Genomic DNA, 20,557 nt, shown 5'->3' with positions numbered 1-20,557 from the left:
GCCTCGATTCGGGATATCGATTCGGGATATCGATTCGGGATATCGATTTGGGATAAGACTGTTAGAGATATTTGTAAAGAGTTATTGATGCAATTTATTTGAGAGTATACATGAGTATCCATGAGACTATCGCAACTGAAAGTAAGAAACGAGCATGCAGGCACAAGGGTAGCAGTTAATCAGGTGTTTAGTTATCTATCATCGGTCATATATAAAGTCAATTTAATAGCATCGATGTAAATATAATACACATATGTAGTAATTGATACAGATATACGTGTCACAAGTATGTATCTCAAGCACCGCACCAAGAGGAGGGCCTCCATTCAACCTACCACCAACTCCAACCTCACTTATCGCCACCCACGCTTGATCCACTGATGTATACTACTCCAATGACCCCATACACACGGTTCCTCAGACGTTTGCCTTCTCATCCACTATCCTAACTCAGATTAGACCACCGGATTTATACCCTAGTTCCAGTACAAGGGGGGGAAGAAATAGGCCAGTGCATTACACATCAGCCTCTTTTGGCCGCCTGACTACAACTAATCCAATAACAGGACGTTTCTTCAAGTCGTATTAAGAGTTTCCATGCCCTTCTGTTATCCTATTACGGTTTAAATCAACAATATGAGTGTCTCGTATACCCCCCCCTTACACGCCCCATCTCCATCTATGCCTACATACGTACAAACCTACACCCCCTTTTTCACTCCAACTCATCTCCATAACGTTCCCCAAAGCAGAAACCGGCGTAGCCATCTTTTGCCTCCAACAAAAAGTTCCTTCTCCTCACTTTCTATCTCTTCTTAGCTATCTTTTGCCTCCAGGCTGTTCCCACCCCTCCCCCCTTTCCCCCATCTCCTCCTCCTTGGCATGGAAGACGTCTCGGGCAAATAGTAGACAGCCCCATCTTCCACTCTAGGTTCAGCTATTTACCCCAGCTTTACCACTTACATGAAAGAAACAAGAGGGGTAAAAACAAATAGTTTGACTTATATCCTCAGATCGTGTCGATTTGGGGGGGGCAGTGTATGCTTAGCGCCAACATAGAGCCTTGGACGACTGCCCTCGATACCGAGATTCGTCCGGTTATGAACAGGATCAGAATGAGGGGGGGTCTTGACGCCATTTGTCTTACCTGCATTACAAGCCCAAATCCGTTCTTCTAGTAGTTTGGCTTGGCCTTCTTTGGTGGTCTTTCTCGCAGGTTGGCCAGCTTGCCTCGACTGGAGAGTTGGGAAGCTCAACCAGCGTGGTGTGGTTACGATATCGTTGCTGAATACTATAGCATTTTAGGATTTTTTACAAAATTAGAGTGTGAAGAAGAAAGCATTTTAGAAAATTTAATACATAAACTGTTAAATTCGAAGCTAAATTGTTGCGCTGTTCAGGGAGACCTGAACAGTCAGATATCGTTCCATAATCGTAAAGTAACCCATATTCCGTCACAAAATAATTCCCATAGCCCAACTCCTCCAGGGTTTCCAAGCCCTGTCCATAATTTCCCATCCCTCAAATTGCAAAAAAAATCTGAGCAGTTGTTGCTGAATCCTATATACCTTATTCAGCCTCCTAAACGTCGACCGCCTTCTCCACATACTGGACCTTCTCGTCCTTATCATCTCCATCGCGGTGCAATAGAGCAGCCTCAAAGGAAGAGAAGATGACATCGTCATTTCCAGTGCGCTCTTCGCCCTCGCGAACGAATTCCCACTCTGAGCGGGTGAACCTTTCAAGAACTTGGGGAGCCATGTTGACAAAGCGGAATTGCAACTCCTTGCCCAAGTATTTGCGCAGAGACATCTTTAACTCGATAAGTAGTAGAACAGCAGTTGTGTCAATAAATGAAATCATCTCAAAATCGAGAACAATGTAACGTAAAGGATAAGCGTCGGTTGAGATGGGCGCTATTTGTTCGCGGTGACGGATCTTTGCGACTCGTCTCTTCGTCGAGTCGTTCCAAACTCGGTTTTCTTCGGCAGCCTGAACCATTGCAGAAGTAGCTTCATAACGAACTTTGATATCCTCAACAATGGAATTCTTGAGTCGTTCAGCGTTGGGAAACAGCATATCACTAGTAAATTTGACTAGGTATGCCTCCGAGGGAACATCGATTTCTGAGTCCTTAGGGCGGTTCTTTGAGAAAGACCAATGGTTATTCTCTGCTTGCGAATGAGAAATCTTGACCAGACGAGGGAAAGCAAGCCTGAGGAGAGTGTAGGCGATACTAAAGCCGACAGACACGGCGAGACCAATTTCCGTTGTGGTGAAAAGGGTGACCCAGAATCCCAGCATTGAAGCAACAAAATCGATGAAGCTGATCCTCCAGTACCGATAAAAGAGCTTGGGGGGGGAGACGAGATGAGCAACAGCCATGATCTAGAAGTGATGGAGCCTGTATTAGTATCTCGAGTGTGTACCAGTGAAACGAGATGGAGTCTAAACTTACAATGATAGCAGCAAGAGTGGCCTTGGGAATCCAGTACAAAGCTGGAGCAAGCTCATAGAGAGTCAAGAGAACAAATCCAGCAGTAAAAATAAAGTTCAAAGGAGACCTAGAACCGGCCTCGCTAGAAACAGCCGTACGACTCATGGCACCTCCAGACGCCATCGAGCCTTGAATACTAGCAACCATGTTGGCAGTGCCGAGGAACAAGAGCTCTTGAGAGCGATCAATGTCATATCCGTTGCGTAGACCAAAAGCCTTTCCGACTCCAAGATGTTCAATCGACATGGCGATAAACGGGGCCACAGATCGACCAGCCACCTTGGCGAGCAGATTGGTGTCGTGAGTCTTAGCCTTGGCAAGTCCATTGGCATTAATCTCAGTCACAGCCCACATATAGTTCTTCTCGCCACGGTCCTTGTTAACACCCCAGGAGATGAGGGTGTAGATGATGAGAACAACCGCAGCTCGACTGGTGCAAACAAACTTGATCCATTTGTTCTTCTTGCCGATGGTCTTGCCAACATGCTCGAAGACTAAGAGCATCGCAATGCCCGTCAACCCAATGCACGCTGTCATTCCTTGGATTTTGTCAAGGTGGCCGAGGACTCCGCGAATAATCTCTACAGTTGTAGAACCGACGGTCAAGCCGACCAGAGAACCGACTTGCCCAAGCAAGATGACCAAAGCAACAGCTGAGATCCATCCAGTCAAGACAGGGCCGCTGACGAAGTCGAGTAGGAATCCAAGTTTGAGGGCTCCAACAATAAGAGCATAGACGCCAACCATGAATGCCACGGCTGAGGCAACCGTAGCCGGGTCTTCATCAGGCAAAGAGGCAACTGCCTCTGCTGTAAGAAGCCCAAGAACAGATGTCGGTCCAGTGGATATCTCTAATAAGTCGGAAACAAAAAGAAGCCCAAGTCAGCCAATCTGGAACAAACACTTGTAACGATCATTTTCGTGCATTTAAAGAAAAACGGGAGGTAGCGGGTAGGTATCCATTTCACTCACCTTTTGAAGTTCCCATGAACAGATAAAGTAAAGACGGAATCCAAGCAGAGTAGAGACCATGCACCACAGGGATGGTCGCAATTTTAGCGTAAGAGATACCCTGTGGCACAAACATCACACCAACGGTGATGCCAGCGACAAAGTCGTTCAGAAGCCATTTGGGGTTGTATCGAGGCAGCCACTGGACGATGGGGAACTTCTCATAGAGATACTCAGCCGCGGCAGACGGGGTGCGACGAGCAATAGGCCCAGCCCAGCGCTTGACTCTATTGACATTAGCATCGGTTTGATAGGCCGTGACAACATCTTCTTTGGCCTCTGATAGTTTCTTGGAAACTTTATCCATTGTGACGATCGGGAGGGCTCGGGATGTGTCCGTTGGAGCCAACCGGTCTGGAGGTTCGGAAAGGTCTCGGAGTTGCGGCAACTCGACAAGCCTCAGTGCAAACGTATATATAAATAAGAGCTAAGGCCGTTCTTGATGAAATAGATCGAACCAAACACCAATGCTCATAACCCAGGGGTTGGAGAAAGAGGGGGGGCCTCTCCGACTCTATATAGGTGTGAGTATGAGGACTCTAAACCTAGGAGCTCTCTTCTGGAGATGATTGACAATGCCCAGGCAAAGTTGGAGAAAGCAGCCGCTCCAAGCTGAACGACTATGCAGTATTCGGATTCAAGAAGTCGACGCGAATGGATGGTGCCCTCACAAGGTACCGGTCCTCAGATGTGACGAAGCCCCGAATCTGTTGCATGCAGCACACCAACTTTATCCGAACAACCACTCTCCTTGGGCACAGCAGAAGGCGAGGACGAGTCACACCAACTTTAATCCAATCGTTAACGATTCACCGAGAGGGGTAGCATTGGGAGCTAAGAAATTGCCTCGACGGCAGCCAGCGCGAATCTAGACACACACACGCGACTGCCTGGCTCGGCAGTATTTCAACGTTCCTGGGCTGAGAGTGTCGTGCCGGATGTCGTTCTTTTCCCCATTGCGTCCCGTCAGGATAAATGAGCAATTGCTCCGTGCATGCAACGCGGACAAGCATTCGTCCATGGCCCTATCCCCTTGTACAAAATACTTACATAGGAGGTATATGTGCTTCGTACAAGTATATGCTCGTACCGTACTAGTGTGCCATCAACAAGCGGCCGCATACTGAGCTATGCTTATGGCCGGACTCTCGAGATCCATGAGACTGACAGGGAGGGTAGCTCTATACAGGCCTCCATGTAGGTAGCTCAAGGGCCCCTTTCTCTCTTTTCCCCCCTCTGCCTTATTTTAGTACTGCCACTTATGCATAAAGAACGACTCTTGATTCTCATCAGAAAGAAACGGTAAGTATTAGGTACAACAAACGCTCTCGAAATTGATGGGAAACGTTCGCTAACAAGATTCTCTAGCTTGCACAATGACCCAAAAACTGGTTGAAACTAACCGAGGACCATTGAAGAGGGGACAACTTACAAGCATGGCATCTCACCTCTCACGGCAACGAGCCAGCTGTGAAGAGTCGTATTTAGTCCATTTGCTGTAATAGCCAGCCCCCTCAGTGGCGTTCTTTGGCGATAGCTCCAAATCTTACCCCCCCGGGGAGCAAGGCTAGACACAATTAGCGGCTGACTAGCAACGATGCTGCCAGGAGTGGAGGCATTGATCTAATATTGCATTTCTTCAAGCACTTTAGTCGGGGGGGGTTAGCCATGTTTCGCCCCTGTACCCGTTGAATTTACCTTTTCTCCTTCTCGCCCGAGTTGGCCATCCACCTTCTCCACGAGCCTGAAATGTCACTATTCGCGATAAAGGCCAGTCCTAAAATGACTGATCTGTTGTTGGGTCTCCACATTGCAAGAGACAGGCGGGGTTGAGGGAGCCCACCGAGCTGCGTTTTTATCAAGCGACGGCATCAAAGACTCAAACGACTAGGAATCGACGACGCCAGGTCCTATACTCCATGGCGGCACAAGAAATTGTCGAGGTGAGAATCCAGGGTTTCTCTGAGCTCCAAGGTAGTAAATCAGTTGCAGATTACCAAAGCAAGCCCCCCCAGCCGTGCCGGTTTTCCGAGTTGGCGGCTCTGACGTTGCAGCGAATGCGAGCCAAGACCAACAGACAGCGTATGCCCAGAATAGGCGAGAATTCTTTGGCCGGTACCCCGTCATGTGTGTGAAATTGAATGTGCTGCATGAGATCTTCTCTTCTGCTAGCCACATCTCATTCTGGCAAATAGTCTGCGAGGTGGCTCAACTGCAAAGACAAATGGAGGGTATGCCATCACAGCTGGGGCTTGGGGGCGTGTCTTTCCAGAAGGCCCCTGTTCCTGGGAAGGGGATTTCGCAGAGGTTCTGTCCGGACTCCAGATGAAGGTGACGAAGCTGCATATCCCGAGGCATCTGATGGCAATGGCATCCCGTGAGTGGTTGGAAGCAGCACTCCGGCAGATGCATCTAGTCCAGGCGGTTAGGAGCGGAGGCCACTTCTTGACCCCGGGTCTTGTTCGCTGGTTCGTGGAAATCTCCAATTCTCAAACAGCTAGACGCCATCTCCTCGTCGATTTAGCTCCCGGCTGCAAACAATGGACTTGCCCCATCTGTACCGATTCCGCCATCTGAGGTGATTGGGCTCGGCTCGACAGCCCTGCAGCCCCTCTTGCAGGTAGGCAGAAGACCCAACTCGGGAACGCTTGGGGCGATTCTGGCGAGCAATGTAACGCTGAGGCTGCATTGGTCGGTCCCTTTTTTAGAAACAAACGACGTATAACTCGGGTGGCGTTTCCCTATTCTCAGCTACCGTTGCATCGACTAGGCCGAGAAGCCCCTGATTAGGAGAGCTATCAGAAAGCAGCCAGTTGTTGAGCAATGCTTGAACCGCTGCGAGGAAACTGGCCTGGAATGCTAATAACAACATCCAGATGGCTTCCTGGCTGTTGGTCAAGCACGAAAATTCGACATTTAGCAGTATTAGTTCGGCGCCTCTTTGCGGGGAAATGGAGATGAAGTGGAGAGGTTCTGCGAAGCTAGAAGCGGCATCACCAGCGAAATCACCCGCTAAAATTCAAGGTACGAACTAGTGCTCATAGTGACTATTTTTAGACGTGATAGAGCATCAAGCAGTCTTTGTCACAAAGTGTTTCTGTCCAACAGCAGTCTTCTCTGCATAAACTCCTATTTCTCATTCCTGTTCCTGTTGGTGATCCAAGATAGTCATCACATCCGGGCCCATGAAGCGCCAAACTGCGCCGACATATCAACCAAAACGGTGTACGTATGCAGCATCAACGGCACGGCGCGCAAAGACTTCCGATCATCGACATGGGTTGAGGGAATCTGCGGGATAGAATCCACAAACTGCGACCAGGGCTTGTAGTAACGCAGATGATGGTAGAGTTTTCAAAGAAGGAATATCAATTACGGGGCTCCGAGGGCATGTATCGTCTACCTTGTCCTCGAAGCTGCCCGGGTCCTGCAAGTACTCTGCAGTAGCAGCATATGCATGTACAAGGAATTCCAAATCGAGGTCTTACAGAGATAGTCGGCGAATTATCGCATTACAAAGCTGAAACCCGGTTCGCAGTCAAGAGGTTACATAAAGGCGCTCATCGCCAAGACTCGGAATCTACACGCCTCTCAGATGCCCAGGCTGCCGTGTCACGTCGCACAGAAGACGCCAAGTATTCCATCGACGACACTTACAGGGCATAACCGAATAAATTCTCAAGTACCGTAGCATGGGATACGGAGCAACATATACAACGTACCTACTTGTAGTACGTGGTGTTTTTAATTTATTCATCTTCATTCAGCAATGATCGCCGTCCCCAGGCCCTGCGACATAGTTTAACGTCCAGCCGGCAAAGCCGTCTTCGGCTTCCCATATCCGCGGCGGTAACAGGAAGACGAGCAGGATATCGTCAAAAACACCATGTTTGACTACAATAACATCTCATCAAAGCAAGAAGCCAGGCACTGCAACTCACCCTTGTCCCTTATTTGCTCTCTTGCATGTGTCCTGGAGCCTTGCTATGCCAGTCATCTCGTATAGGTAGCATCACAAATTACGCCGACATGGTCAGTAGATTTGAGGATTTTCGCCGTCTGCGCGACATTGAAAGATTTTTGATGTCTCGGCCATGTCGGTAACTGCTTGAAGCCGATTTTTGTCCGGCTGTGACCAACATGGATATCTTTTGGTACTTTGCTGTGATGTCCAGAATCCACGTACTCAACCTTCACTTGATCCCTCCAACATCTTGAGACATTCTCATCTCGAATTTGCCCCTTGCAACCCTCCTAACCTCCTACTTTTTAATCCCTCCTTCGTCGAAAGTCCAACAGCGTTTCAAACACTTCAATTTCCTAATACAAACGAAGATCCGAGACAATCCAGAAGATATTCGGCACGTAAATCTTTATCCCGAGTGGACGGCAGTTCAAAAGTCCCTCGAGTTTACACTTTCTCGCGGGTTTACATGATATTTCTTGTAAATCTCAGATAATTTAGCCTATTTAGAAGATGCCGACTTATTCAAATGTTGACATTCAGAAGCCGTAGACATGTTTAGGCCGCAATATTCAAAATCGTATTCTTTACCTCAATTCCTTCACGCCTGTCTTAGCTACTACCTTGAGAATACATCTGAGTGCCTGGCTCGGCCCGTCTTGATGCTAGGTATTTTGGGGCTTATGGCGCAATACGTTTTTAGCCGTCAGTATTGATATGGAAAGCCCATCATTGTTGAGCCCTTATCCACACGCAGCTTTGATATTCCTTTGCGCCGTATCAGCCTCCTCTATCCGAAAAACGCTCTACTCGCCACCACAAGTACGAGTCACTATGTGGAGCTCGACTTACTGCTGATAAACAAAAAAACAAAAAGACTCGTAGCAGGTGGGTGGCGTGCAAATGACATACGTAATCGCATCTGATATTCCTCAGTCATTTACCAGCTGCCCAAACGGGTCAACCTCCGTACGTCCAACGTGCCTTATCTCGAGAAGAAAATATGGTGGTGTTCGGTCCACGAATTTCATTGGCAATACATAACTCTATCCATCAAGCATGATTTCTTAATTTGAAGGAGTGGAACGGTTCTTTTGATTCTTTCGACATGAGCTCGGAGCGTATTACAGCAGCCGAATCGCACCAAGTTGGCCCAAATGCAGGGCTGCGCTTCTCCAACGCTGCTACGGCATTCTAGGAGATCCAAAGAGATGACGAGAAAACAAAAGGTCAGGCTTATCTGTAAGCCCAGCGCCACCAGACGACAGGTTATTTGTTGGTGCTGACACCACGGAGTAGTTCTAAATCGGTGGCATTGTTGACAGCTTCTCCCCCCCTCCCCCCTTCCCTCTACCCCGAGTCACTTACAGCTATCTAGGCTTACCCCAAATTCAGAATAGGTACTTTTGGACATCAGAATGAGTTGTTCTACAAAAGATCCTCTAGATTGTCAAAATAGAAGGGGCACTACAGCTAGCTACATAAACATTTACGGTTCAATTTCTATTTTGAATAGTCGCAGTATAAGCCGACTACTATTCTAGACAAAATACCTTGGCTAATTAATGCCTCCTATATGCGCCATGATTCCTGGCATATCGCCCTTTTCCCCTCTCCCCGCAGCCAACCATATCAGCTTCAGTCCGCGAATTAAATTCTTTTTTTTTTTTTTTTTTTTTTTTTTTTTTTTTTTCAAAAAGTCTACTAATCACTGCGTATGAGTTCTAAAGCAAAACAAATCCAAACGTAAATCCTAGCTAAACAGGGTAACTCTCAAAGAAATCACGTTAAAGCTTCTTCCTGTTAGAGGTAATTGGCATGACAAACGGGAGGATGTTCAAACATTTCACACATCGATCTCAAGCTACGCAGCTTCAAGGTGCAATGCAAATGGTAAGATAAAAAGCCAATTAATGTGGTAATTAAGAAACGCCCCTATACGATATGACCCTTAAAATGTCGTCCCACGATTGATACATGTATAATAAAACAAACTTGTTCCCTCATCACTTTTTTTACAACCTTTCGACTCTCTTCAGTCGCTTTTATTTCGTAATCTCATCCTTCTTGGCATCCTTGACTTGCTCCCAGAATTTCTCACCAGCCTCCTTGTCGTCAGCGAACAAGTGGTCCAGGACCAGTCGCTGGGGAGTCTCGCCCATCCACTGGAAGAGAGAAAAGTCTCGGAACTCATCGGCGCGGAAAATCTCGAGCATCTCGACGGGCTCGTCGCCAATGTTCTGGACGAAATGGCCCATGTTGCGGGGCACGATGCCGACGTCGCCGGCAACGTAGTCGAAAGTGCGGGCGGTGCCCTCGGCGGCGAAGATGGTGACGCGGGCGCGTCCGCCGATGAAGAAGGACCACTCGTCGGCGTTGGGGTGCCAGTGCATCTCGCGGATCGCACCGGGCTCAATGACGGCGTGGGCGGCGGCCACGGTCTTGGAGATGGGGAAGTTTTTGGAGTCGGTGATGCGGACGTGGCCGCCCGTGGTCTCCTTGGGCTCCTGGTCGAGCATCTTGTGGGTGAACTGGTACTTGGACTGCTTGACGTGCTTGCCCTTGGGGGCCTCGTCCTCGATGGAGCCGGGCACGGAGCCCTGGAAGATGTACTTTTCGCCGGCAGGGAGGTGGTCAAACAGCTCGGGGGCGAGGTGGAAGTTTTCGGCAATGACGGACTTGGGAGTGTGTGCTATAAAGCTCGTGTGTTAGCATTGTCTTACTCTCCGATGCTCTAATGCATGTCTCGTCTCAGAGCGGTTCGCTGCATATACATACCCAGCCAGTCAGACAAGATAAAGGTCGACTCCTCGGAAAAGTTGCCGTCATCAAAGATGAGGAGGAACTCAGTTCCGTTGTCGCCGAGACCCTGCAGAGAGTGAGGGACACCGCTAGGGAAGTACCACAGGTCACCCTTCTTCAGGTCGTCGATGAAGTTGCCGCCCTCGTAGTCGAGCGCAGTGACGCGGACCTCGCCGTCAAGAACGTAGGCCCACTCGGCCTCCTTGTGCCAGTGAAGCTCGCGAATGACGCCCTTGTCGAGTCTCATGTTGACACCGGCGAGCTCAACGCTGGTGGGGAGCTCGCGGATGGTGGTCTGTCGGGTCCATCCTCCTTCCTACAGTCCAATTGCCATGTCAGTAAAGAAACTCTCACTAGTTGCAGGGCATGCGCATATGCAAAGCCGCGTCTTGCTCGTACCTCAATTCGCACGTGAGAGTCGGTGAAACTCCATCGCATGTTGGCAATGTTGCCGTGGTCGGTGCTGGGCGGGCGGATCATGTCGGGGCTCTGGCGCGATCGGTCGCGGTTGTACGGGCCGAGCACTGAAGCTCCCAGGCCATTGCGCCAGGGCTTGGGGTCGAGCTTCTTGCCAATGGCGTCGACGTAGTTGTCGTTCTCGTCGCGGTGGCCGGGCGTGTAGGGGCCGCTCTTCTCGCCCAGTGACGAGGGCAGATCCAGGCCATTGAGCAGTCGCTGGCGCGGGCTGTCGAGATGAGGCAGCGCCGACGTCAGACCAGCTCCGGCAAGGAGCAATTGAGCTGCTGAGAGCTTCATTTTTCACTGTCTAGACGACTGGGGTGCTGTACGGGTCCTGGGGATGCGCTGGAGAGGCTCAATCAACGCGGGCTTGGGTTTAAAAAGAGGAACGTGAAGCTCGACAGGCTGATGGGAGGGCCGGGAGCTTTATAAAGCAGTGCGCCGACCATCTCGTACGACAATTGTGCCTCCGTTGCAAATCGCAAGCTGTACCTCCAGAGTACAAGCTCTGCTCTCCTTTTTTCCCCTGTTATTGCGTCACATGCTTGTAGTCACCGAGTCGCGACGCCTTTGTGACAAAAATCCACTGGTGATGCGCCAGCGGGACCCGGCGGCAGCGTTGCAGGTACTCTCGCGATGCAAGATACCTCGATCCGCAGCCAGCAACCGCTACACCCGGTGGTATCTCAGCCGCCGCGCGATACCGCCCAGGATCTCGAGGCCCTGGCCGATTCCGAATCAAGTCCGCTCTGGCTGGCGGCGCAAAGCTTGCAGCGAGGCGAGATTCGGGCGCAGATCTGGATCCCACCAACGGCGAGCGCGCAATTGCTGACGCAGCGCTCCGTACCGGCCGTCTGATGGCGGTACCTGAGCGAGGCTGCTGGCTGGGCCGCGCAGAAATAGGCTCCGACGCTGGATTAGGAGACTGGCTGAGACCAATCTGCACTTGGCCGAGACGGAAAGGGTGCATCTGAAGCAATTAAGCGGCGTTGCGTTGCAGAAAGCCAAGCTCGGTTTAACTCTTTAGCTTTTTAGCTCATTGCGCAATAGCCGGTCCTCGGCGCCAAACGTGCAGCGCATCAGATACCATCGCCATCCCTGCTCGTTACAATATCAAGCCGCGGCTCTCCCGTCAACGGGGAGCAGCGATTCTCTTTCTTTTGACTCTCTTCTAAACGCTGTAAATCACACACCATCGTGGGCCGCGACAATGACAACGTACGGCACAACCACCAACGGCTCGTCCGTGGCCAACGGCGCCAGCGGTGATGAAGAGCAGCCCCTGCTGCGCAGCAAGCCTGTTCCCCGATCCGTCGTCTCCAGGCTTCGAAAGCAGATGACGGCCGAGGTGTCGCGATCATGGGCCGACATCGTGCTGCTGCTGTGCTACGTAGTGACGGGGCTGCTGGACAGCGCTTCCACTCAGGTCTGGGGCGCATTCGTTTCCATGCAAACAGGTTGGTCGCGCCAAAGCATAGACGGGCATCTTGTCGCGTGCCTCATCTCATGGCCGCACAAGAAGAAGAACATGATGAGACTAGAATGTGTTGGCTGACCTCGATACTCACTAGGAAACACCGTCTACGTTGGATTGGGCATCGCATCTCTCATCTACCCCCCAACTAATGCGCGTCTCTACAAATCTGGAATCTCGCTGGTCTGTTTCTGCGTTGGATCGCTTCTCTTCGCCCGCTTCCACCGTTACTTTTCGCCCAAGCGGAGGTGGGTGCTCTGCGTATCTTTTGCCGCTCAGACACTCTTCATCGTCGCGGCCGCGCTCATCGTCACCCTCACGACTCCATCCGAAGACAAGGACCACGTCGGCTGGACCGTCCTTGCGCCCCTTGCGCTCGTCGCCTTCCAGAGCTGCGGCCAGGCTGTGACGAGTCGCGCGCTCAAGTACAACGCCCTCACCAGCGTTGTCCTGACCAGCATCTACTGCGACCTTTTCTCAGACCAGGATCTCTTCGCCTTCCAGAACGCCGAGAGGAATCGTCGTGCCGCTGCACCTACGCTGCTACTGATTGGTGCTGTCTTGGGAGGCGTCTTCTCTCACAGCTCTCTGGGCATTGCAGGCGCGCTGTGGACTGCTGCCGCTCTCAAGGCCATCATGGTCATCACCTGGTTCTTCTGGCCTGCTGAGCCTTCAGACGACGAGGAATAGACATTGGCGGCGCCTATAGCTGGGCAAAAGTAATCATTTTTCATCTTATTTCATTTCATTACCGGTATGGTTGGGTGGAGCATAGCATGGGCGGAAGGTATAAAAGGCGCGTATATACGGGTACATGTATATCATCAGAAATATACCTCATCTCATCTGAGTAGCAGCATTGAGAGATTCTGTCCTCTCTCTGAAAGGTAGCATCATGAGAATTGCCATTTCTGAGACCATTGTCAAGATGTCGATTGTTTCCAATCCTCTTTTGGAAGGCGAAGAACAAGCATGTAGCCCGCGATAACCGCATTTGTCTCTCCGCAAAATATCGGAAATGACGCTTATTGCTCTGCTAGTGGTGTATTTTCAATTTTAAAAAGCTACAGCTTCATCCACTCGGCTTGTATTTCAAGACGCCGACCAAACTACCCCAAATGGCCCACAAAATGTTGCGCGCCAAGAGCCCAAAGATGCCGCCAAAATGGAATCTACAGCACTGCAAACGGCTGAGCGGGCGGTTCTCGGGGATGACTGCAGTATTTTGGCTATTTACTCATCCAATTGATAGTCGCCTTTCATTTCCGGAGCTTTACGTTATCAAAGACTGTAGGTTAAAAGGTAAAGGCTGATAATAACCAGTGAAAAGTACAGGTCTTTATTACCGAGCATAGTTGTGAGAATTGGCCATCTTATTTGCACTATAACAGCTCTATGCTGTGTAGACCTACTTGGGCAAAACAAAATGCAATCGACAGGTTCACCTGCCTCCGCTCCGTAATACCGGAATGCCAATTCAAGCTATTCCGTTACCAGTAATACCAGCTTCAGTCTTCGATGGAGCACACACATGTCAAGATGGATGCAAGATGGATGGAATCACACTGCCAAGCCGCTTACCCTAAACATCAGCAGAGGGAGATGAAACGCCATCATATTCATACAAAGGGTCAATAAAGAGACTCATACAGAGTACAGGGATGGAAACGGCATTAATAAATCGACTTGGATTTGATCAAAGGAACTTGCAGAGATGATATCGTTAAACCACTTATACCAGTGCATTCTCAGTCAGATTGGCGAAATAACGTATAGTAGTTTTCAAGTCATTTACCAACTCACCAACACCTACAACCTCCAGCACCTCTCTGCCAAGAGATCTCATGTCATTACACGAATGTAAATGTCAACGCTCAGCTTTCGGTGGTCATCGTGCCGAACCGGCTAATTTTCCCCAAGATTGACCAGATCACGTCCCCTCTTTTCCCCAGCAAAGCGTACGATAAGACGGCGTACCTTGCAACGTAAGGCGCTTGAACTAAGCTTAGGCATTGCTCCCCATCATGTAGCCCACTGAGACTAAAGAATCCGGGGTAAAAGAGTCGTATTCGTGAGCTAATCTGCTGCTTCTCCGCACACTGGTTCCTAACACCGCCTGCTCACCCCCAATTATAGCATAATACATGCACTTATAAAGTTATGGGCATCGCTAAACTCACTTCACGGCTTCATTCAAGCTCTTGCCTTTGCTCATGCTCCCTTCAAAGGGCTTCTGTTTGCTCATCCATCATGTTTGTCAGCCAAGATTCTCCAAGCATCCGCATCCATTTACCCCAGAAAAACGACCCGATGTGACGCTGCAAACGCGCCCACGAGACGACTGAGCAGGGACTCGCAAGAGCTAAGAGCTGTTCGCTCCCAGTCGAAAACCACCCGAACCCCCCCCATATCTCCACCCGCGACTCTTGTCAAGAACCCGACTTCATTCGCTCGGCTATCCCAAATTTGCCGGGCTCGGCAGTTGAACCCTGCGTTTTTGGTTTTTTTGCGCAAGGAAAGGAATCCTACATGGTAGACAGCAATGAGCTGTCTAATGCCTCCCCCGCATTTCTCCTGATAACGAGAGCGTATACATATAATTGAAATATGCCGACGTTGATGCTACTCCTCACCGGCTCCGAGATTTTCGGACTTGGTCCTGTCTTTTTTTTCTTTTAAATACGCGGTGGCCTGTGTTGTGAGACTGAGCGCAGCGCGATCCTCTTGGTGCCCCTTGCTTCCAATAGGAACATCGCCAGTCTCGGATCGGCATCTTTTTTCTCGCTCTGGCCTTTTTCAGTCCATCTTCTGTTGATTAGATCGGTGTAAACCTTCAACGCCTTGCAATATGGATTCCAAGCTCGAAGAAGGGGCGACTGCCCAGCAAATAGACATTGATGTCGGCATCCTCAAAGATGTAAGTCATTTCATGCCCTTGTCCGTATAAGTCATGGAGAACTTCAAAGGCTAACTTCAGCTTCAAGGACATCCCACCGTCCCAGGCAGGGCCCATGAGCGAAGCAGAGAAGAAGCTTCTCCGGAAACAAGACTTGCGCATCATCCCAATCTCAGCAGGCATTTATTTCCTTTGCTTCCTCGACCGCTCCAACATTGGCAATGCCAAGGTCCTCAACGTGTCCACCAACGACGACCTGCAGCAGACGGCCAACATGAGCAACAAGCAGTTCAACGTCGCGCTCATGGTGTTCCTCGTCGCGTATGCCATATTCGAGGTCCCCAGCAACATTCTTCTGAAAAAGCTGCGGCCGAGCAGGTGGCTTGCCTTTCTGATGTTTTGCTGGGGGGTAACAACCATGTGTATGGGCACCACGCATAGCTTTGCTACTGTGACGGGGGTGCGATTCTTGCTTGGAGTGTTTGAGGCGGGCTTGTTCCCGGGACTGGTGTATTACTTGACGTTTTGGTACAGACATGACGAGCGCAGCGTACGGTGAGTAAAGAACATTTGTCCCCTTTCCATTACTTTTGAATGTTTGGGATGGCTACTAATAAGATCATATGTTGTTAGAGTTGCTTTCATTCTCGCCTCTTCGACATTGGCGGGAGCAGTAAGTAAAACCCATTGCTTCACTTTCTACTACATTGTCGAGTATTTACTAAAATGTACATAGTTTGGTGGTGCTATTGCCTACGGCATTGGCCATATGAACCAAACCGGAGGCTTGGCTGGCTGGCGTTGGCTCTTCATCCTCGAAGGCATCCCGTCCTGCTTATCTGCGCTTCTCGTCTTCTTCTTCCTACCCGACTACCCAGAGAGCGCCGGCTGGCTCACCGAAGCGGAGAAAGATATCGCGGTCCAACGTCTCTACCACGAGGGCAGCAAAGGCGACCACCCCAGCATGACTTGGCAAGACGCCAAAGCCACGCTCACTGACTGGCGCCTGTATGCTCACTATGCCATGTACTTTGCTGTCAGCCCGCCGTTTGCTAGTCTCAGTCTCTTTGCGCCATCTATCACCAGCGGTCTTGGATATGTTGATCTGAAGGCGCAGCTCATGACTGTGCCTCCTTGGGTCGTCGCCTACGGTAAGCCTTGTTGAATCTCATTTCTGATTTTATTGTGATGGCAACAGAGAAAAACGGAGTGCTAACAATGTTCGGTTCAACAGTCTGCCAGATCTTTGTCGCAATATCAGCCGACCGTTTCAACGCCCGTGGGTTGCACGCTGCAGGCTGTGCCTTGGTGGGTGCTATTGGCTTCATTGTTTCCGCCGCCCTCCCAGAAGATTCCTACAAAGCTCGTTACGGAGGCCTCATCCTGGCCACAGCAGGCTCATTCTCATCTATTCCCCCGATGCTGGGCTGGCTCACCTCGAATGTCGTCAGCACCGCATCTGTAGGCCTGGCAATCGCCATCAACGTCAGTATCGGCGGAGGGTTTGGACAGATTCCTGGTGTATGGATTTACAAGGCAGACGAGGCGAAGAAGGGCTATCCCACTGGACATTGGACAAATGCAGGCTTCTTGCTCTTCCTCATGTTCGTGTGCGTTGGATTAAGGGTATTTTACGGGCGTAAGAACAAAGCTTTGGTCGCTCATGGAGAGCGAGAGGGTGTGTCCGTTAGGCTCTACAAGCTTTGACGGTCTCACGATGGTGGTTGTTGTAGTGTAGCCATGACAAGCATCTAGGCGAGATGACGGCTTGGATTGTGGGTGAGCAACTATAATGAAAGATGCTTTACATTTCAGATCGACCTTTGCACTCATATTTTAGCAAATCAGGCCCTGTATAGCCTGAGAGTAAGGAGAAGGATTTGTATGATGCATGATCTGATTACGCGTATCAAGGTCTTGGGAGGGATTAAAAATGCTGTAAAATTCGCCTTGGATCTGCCCGCAAATTGCGACATAAATTCTATCCAAGCACATCACGGCCTCATGCAGGGTTAAAAAATGCTGTGAAGCGTTCGACACGAAGTATCATACCTTTTGGTGTCAAATTTTACTGAGGGTTAAAAATGCTGTGAACACGAGGCGTCTTCTAACCCCTGAATATCGTGGGTGGAATCTACTACTATGATCAATTTAGGAGGGCATATCAAGGCCTCATGCGGGTTAAAAAACGCTGCAAACTGTTCATTTGTTTCAAGTGCTATATTTCAAGGCTTTATTGAGAGTTGAAGTGGACTCTCAAATGCGCCTCCCAACATCTGAGACTTGATCCGCCTCCTACCAGGCATCTATCATATTAAGCTTCAGTTCTGTTTTATTATGTGATTCTTGGCATCTAGTACACATTTTTGGTCAAAGAGAGTACAGTAGGCAGGGCAATCGATGACTCTTTTTAGCAATGTAAAGATATATGTTCTGTTAATGGTTTGTCTGTCTGTTCTATCTGCCATGCAAATAGCAACAGCTGACCCCCACCTCATTCCCATGACGCATAATGCTCACTTGTTGAGAATTTCAAGTGTCAAGGCCCCACGCAGGATTAAAATGGCTGACAAGTCTTACGGGAACATCGGTTGGTTACTCAAGCGTCTATTCCTATGCAGGCATTGGGGCTTCGTATAATGTTGAAAGTGCTGTGGAGTTCCTCAATCACAGTAGAGCGTTCATTTCAGTGCAGTTAACAAGGCCCCGGGGAAGGTTAAAAATGCTGTGAAGATTTCATTAATCCTTTGAACGAGATTTCACCAATCCTTTGCACACGCTAAGCCACACCTAGTTGTTATAAATACACTTAGTAAGGCCTTCTGGGAGGTTAAAACTGCTGTGAAATTCTCTCTGCACATATACCGCCAGTTTACTTGTGGAGGGGAAACGTCCGTTATTGGGAAGAAATGCCACGTTTTACATGCAAGAGGAGCATCTTAATCCTATGTTCAAACTGGCGTTTCCTAACATGAGCGATCAACGAAATTATTGTATCTGGATGGTCGCTGTAATCTTGCTGGATACTTATTAATAAGATCTATGGATACTGTCAAGATTTATCTTCACACTCGCGTATTATTTCGAGATGTGACAACGGTTGTATGCATAACAGCCACCAAAGCATTCCATGCAATAGCGTGTATATGTACGACATCATTTACAGTTTAGTCGAAATAAGCATTTATCTTTATTCATCTGCCAGTATCAAGCAGAACTGGATGAAACCATCTGCTTTAATGTGCCTAGAACGAAAAAGGTAGCCAGTTACTGCCCGGATACCGCTTAGAGATGCACCCAGCCGCTGGATTTATGAAGCTCAGCATTAGAAATCCCTAAAATAGACTACCACCGGCACAGAAGCTCCGGCAGAGATGGGGATCTCACAGCACACCACTCCTTGTATGCTAAGTTTATTGGTTTCCACGGGAGATAGGTCCCGTCTGGCCGCTCGATCTCTGACAAATGCACAATGTAGATCACAAGTGGCAAATGATGGCATTGCCTTTCATTAGGCCTCGTGTGTGCCTTCAGATATATCCAAGTACCTTATTTGAACGTAGCATCATTCCTCATTCTCTTCTGCGTGAGCCGGCGATGGTGATTTGCTTCACTCTCATCGTATGAACGTAGCTGTGATGTACCGTCCAAGAATGGAACGGTTTGTGTGAATCACAGAGTTCTTCTCTAAGCCTCAGATTACTGAAGATGGCAGTCTCCCTGTTTATCTTGAGGCAGTGACGTATGGCTGCTTGAAGGGCAACAAATGCTGCAATGCCATGTGACGTCACGATGTAACTTGGTCCGGCGGGCTACTTTGTGTCTGACATCTCAACGGCTGCAGCTCTGGTCCAAGCCATGATCACAGATAGGAGTTGCTACGCCTCAGCTCAGTCGATACAGAGCTCCGTTGGCTATCGCCGATGCGACAGATCATGTAGGACATGGCCGGTGTCTGGTACTATTTGATACGTCTTGTCATTGCTAAATGCGTGCAACACCAACTGAGCTGGACGGCTGGAAACAATCGATCAAAATATCGAGACAGTACTAGCAGTTAGTATCTCGGTCCAGGGATTTGTAAGTCAACATCTCGGTTTATCGCGCTGCTGCAGGGCCGTCAATAGCGTCTGCAGGTATGGAGTAGTACGTGTAAAAACGACGTCGAATGCATTAGGTGTAGATGACGGCCTAGACTCAGAGGCCCGCTGTGACGTCGACGCACGGCGACTTGCTTTAGCACACTTATATAGATGCTGCTAGTAGTGTAGCTAAAATGCTTGGCCGAGTTAAGCGGACCAAGTAGAAGCAGCTGGGAGAAAATATTTTCTCAACGTCCTTCACCTGCTTTATCGCTCTGCTTGTTTAATGGCAGCGTGCATTGGCATGGACAAGCTCTGCGGTTGATGCACACCTACCTACGTACATGCAACGTAAGCGAGCCGCGCTGGTGAGAGGATCGACAGGCGCGCATAGCCAAGCCATGGTAGCTTGTCCAGGTGGATGCTGGAGCAATTTCGAAGGATTCTTTTCGCGTGCACACGAGTGCGCGCAGGTATATAGCCTCGTTTTCAATTTCTTCGTCCTCTTCTTCAGACTGTAGCCATGCGGTATGTAGCACCTGTGACTGGTAGCAGACGTGATTATTGCTTTGTGCATACCAGACAAGTACATGCACCTCCCTGAGCGGCGATCTGGACCGCCAAGCTCGCCGGTCTCGTGGCGTCAACGCAGTAACAAAGCGCGGATCGGGAAAAAGCGCAGCGCTAAGCCCCCAGGTCATCGAATCAAGTTGCCAAGGGCTCGAGCCACCAGCAACACACGCACGCGGCTGGGCTTGGGGCGCATGATAGGGAGGCCCAGGCTGAGCGAGAGTGCCTGGCAGCTAGAGTTGGAGGCCCGGGAAAAGCGGGTTCCTTGCTTTTTGCGTCCGTTTCCTGGCCTCGGAGTTGAGTTGCCTCATGCTCGTCCATCCAGAGGTTTGGGGTACCTCAAGCTCGCTCTCTGCGGGGTGGGCGCCCAGGTATTGATACCTGTTTTGATGCAAAGTTATCGTAAAGTGACCAGATACCTTAGCAGATGATCGACTGCCTGTGCATGACACCATGTACTCTTAGGTATGAAGTAATTCAGGTACCTGGGGATGGTAGCAGGCGACATTGCCTTTTTCTTCCCATCTCGTGCTCTCCTCTTGCCACCGCGTCCAATTTATTTTGTCCCGCGCGTTCCTCAGCAGGGCGGCTGCTAAGCTCCAAGCAGGCCCGCAGTAGCGGCAGCAGCATCGCAATTGCGAGGCACTTGATTGATCTCATTTCAAGCACGGAGTACTCCGGTGGCTGGCGGTTTAGCTGTAAGCCGGTGTTTGAATCGGCAAGCCTGTGCGCGATCCGCCCGGGTCTCGACCCGAATGCCTGTCATGGCTTCAATGCCTGGCACTGCCTAACAGGCAATGCG

General features: G+C 49.8%; 5 protein-coding genes across 5 annotated transcripts; 3 read left to right on the top strand and 2 right to left on the bottom strand.

Moving 5' to 3' along the window:
• Positions 1–1,379: 1,379 nt before the first annotated feature.
• Positions 1,380–6,495, bottom strand: TrAtP1_005923 (uncharacterized protein). The gene is made up of 4 exons (XM_066112916.1): positions 5,207–6,495; positions 3,470–5,154; positions 2,459–3,348; positions 1,380–2,388 (listed from the first exon to the last, which is right to left on the bottom strand). Exons 2-4 carry the CDS (start codon positions 3,813–3,815, stop codon positions 1,582–1,584), a joined length of 2,043 nt encoding a protein of 680 aa, XP_065969002.1. The 5' UTR covers positions 3,816–5,154; positions 5,207–6,495; the 3' UTR covers positions 1,380–1,581.
• A 2,872-nt stretch (positions 6,496–9,367) lies between these two features.
• Positions 9,368–11,605, bottom strand: TrAtP1_005922 (uncharacterized protein). The gene is made up of 3 exons (XM_014082597.2): positions 10,674–11,605; positions 10,251–10,590; positions 9,368–10,164 (listed from the first exon to the last, which is right to left on the bottom strand). The coding sequence occupies exons 1-3, from the start codon at positions 11,028–11,030 to the stop codon at positions 9,518–9,520; spliced, it is 1,344 nt and encodes a 447-aa protein (XP_013938072.1). The 5' UTR covers positions 11,031–11,605; the 3' UTR covers positions 9,368–9,517.
• TrAtP1_005921 (uncharacterized protein) lies at positions 11,370–11,591 on the top strand (the record flags this gene model as incomplete). Its single annotated transcript, XM_066112915.1, has 1 exon — positions 11,370–11,591. One exon carries the CDS (start codon positions 11,370–11,372, stop codon positions 11,589–11,591), a length of 222 nt encoding a protein of 73 aa, XP_065969001.1.
• A 32-nt stretch (positions 11,606–11,637) lies between the features above and the next one.
• On the top strand, positions 11,638–13,137 carry TrAtP1_005920 (uncharacterized protein). The gene is made up of 2 exons (XM_014082596.2): positions 11,638–12,190; positions 12,305–13,137. The coding sequence occupies exons 1-2, from the start codon at positions 11,944–11,946 to the stop codon at positions 12,895–12,897; spliced, it is 840 nt and encodes a 279-aa protein (XP_013938071.1). The 5' UTR covers positions 11,638–11,943; the 3' UTR covers positions 12,898–13,137.
• Positions 13,138–15,209: 2,072 nt separating this feature from the next.
• TrAtP1_005919 (uncharacterized protein) lies at positions 15,210–16,810 on the top strand (the record flags this gene model as incomplete). Its single annotated transcript, XM_014082595.2, has 4 exons — positions 15,210–15,658; positions 15,737–15,776; positions 15,840–16,254; positions 16,338–16,810. Coding segments are annotated over 4 exons (1,377 nt in total), but the record flags the coding sequence as incomplete, so codon positions are not given.
• Positions 16,811–20,557: the final 3,747 nt, after the last annotated feature.

Source organism: Trichoderma atroviride, chromosome 3 (genome assembly GCF_020647795.1).
Source record: "Trichoderma atroviride chromosome 3, complete sequence".
In the NCBI taxonomy this organism is placed as follows: domain Eukaryota; kingdom Fungi; phylum Ascomycota; class Sordariomycetes; order Hypocreales; family Hypocreaceae; genus Trichoderma; species Trichoderma atroviride.
The sequence above is the reverse complement of the archived record's forward strand: the minus strand, read 5'-3'. Positions and strand labels throughout refer to the sequence as shown.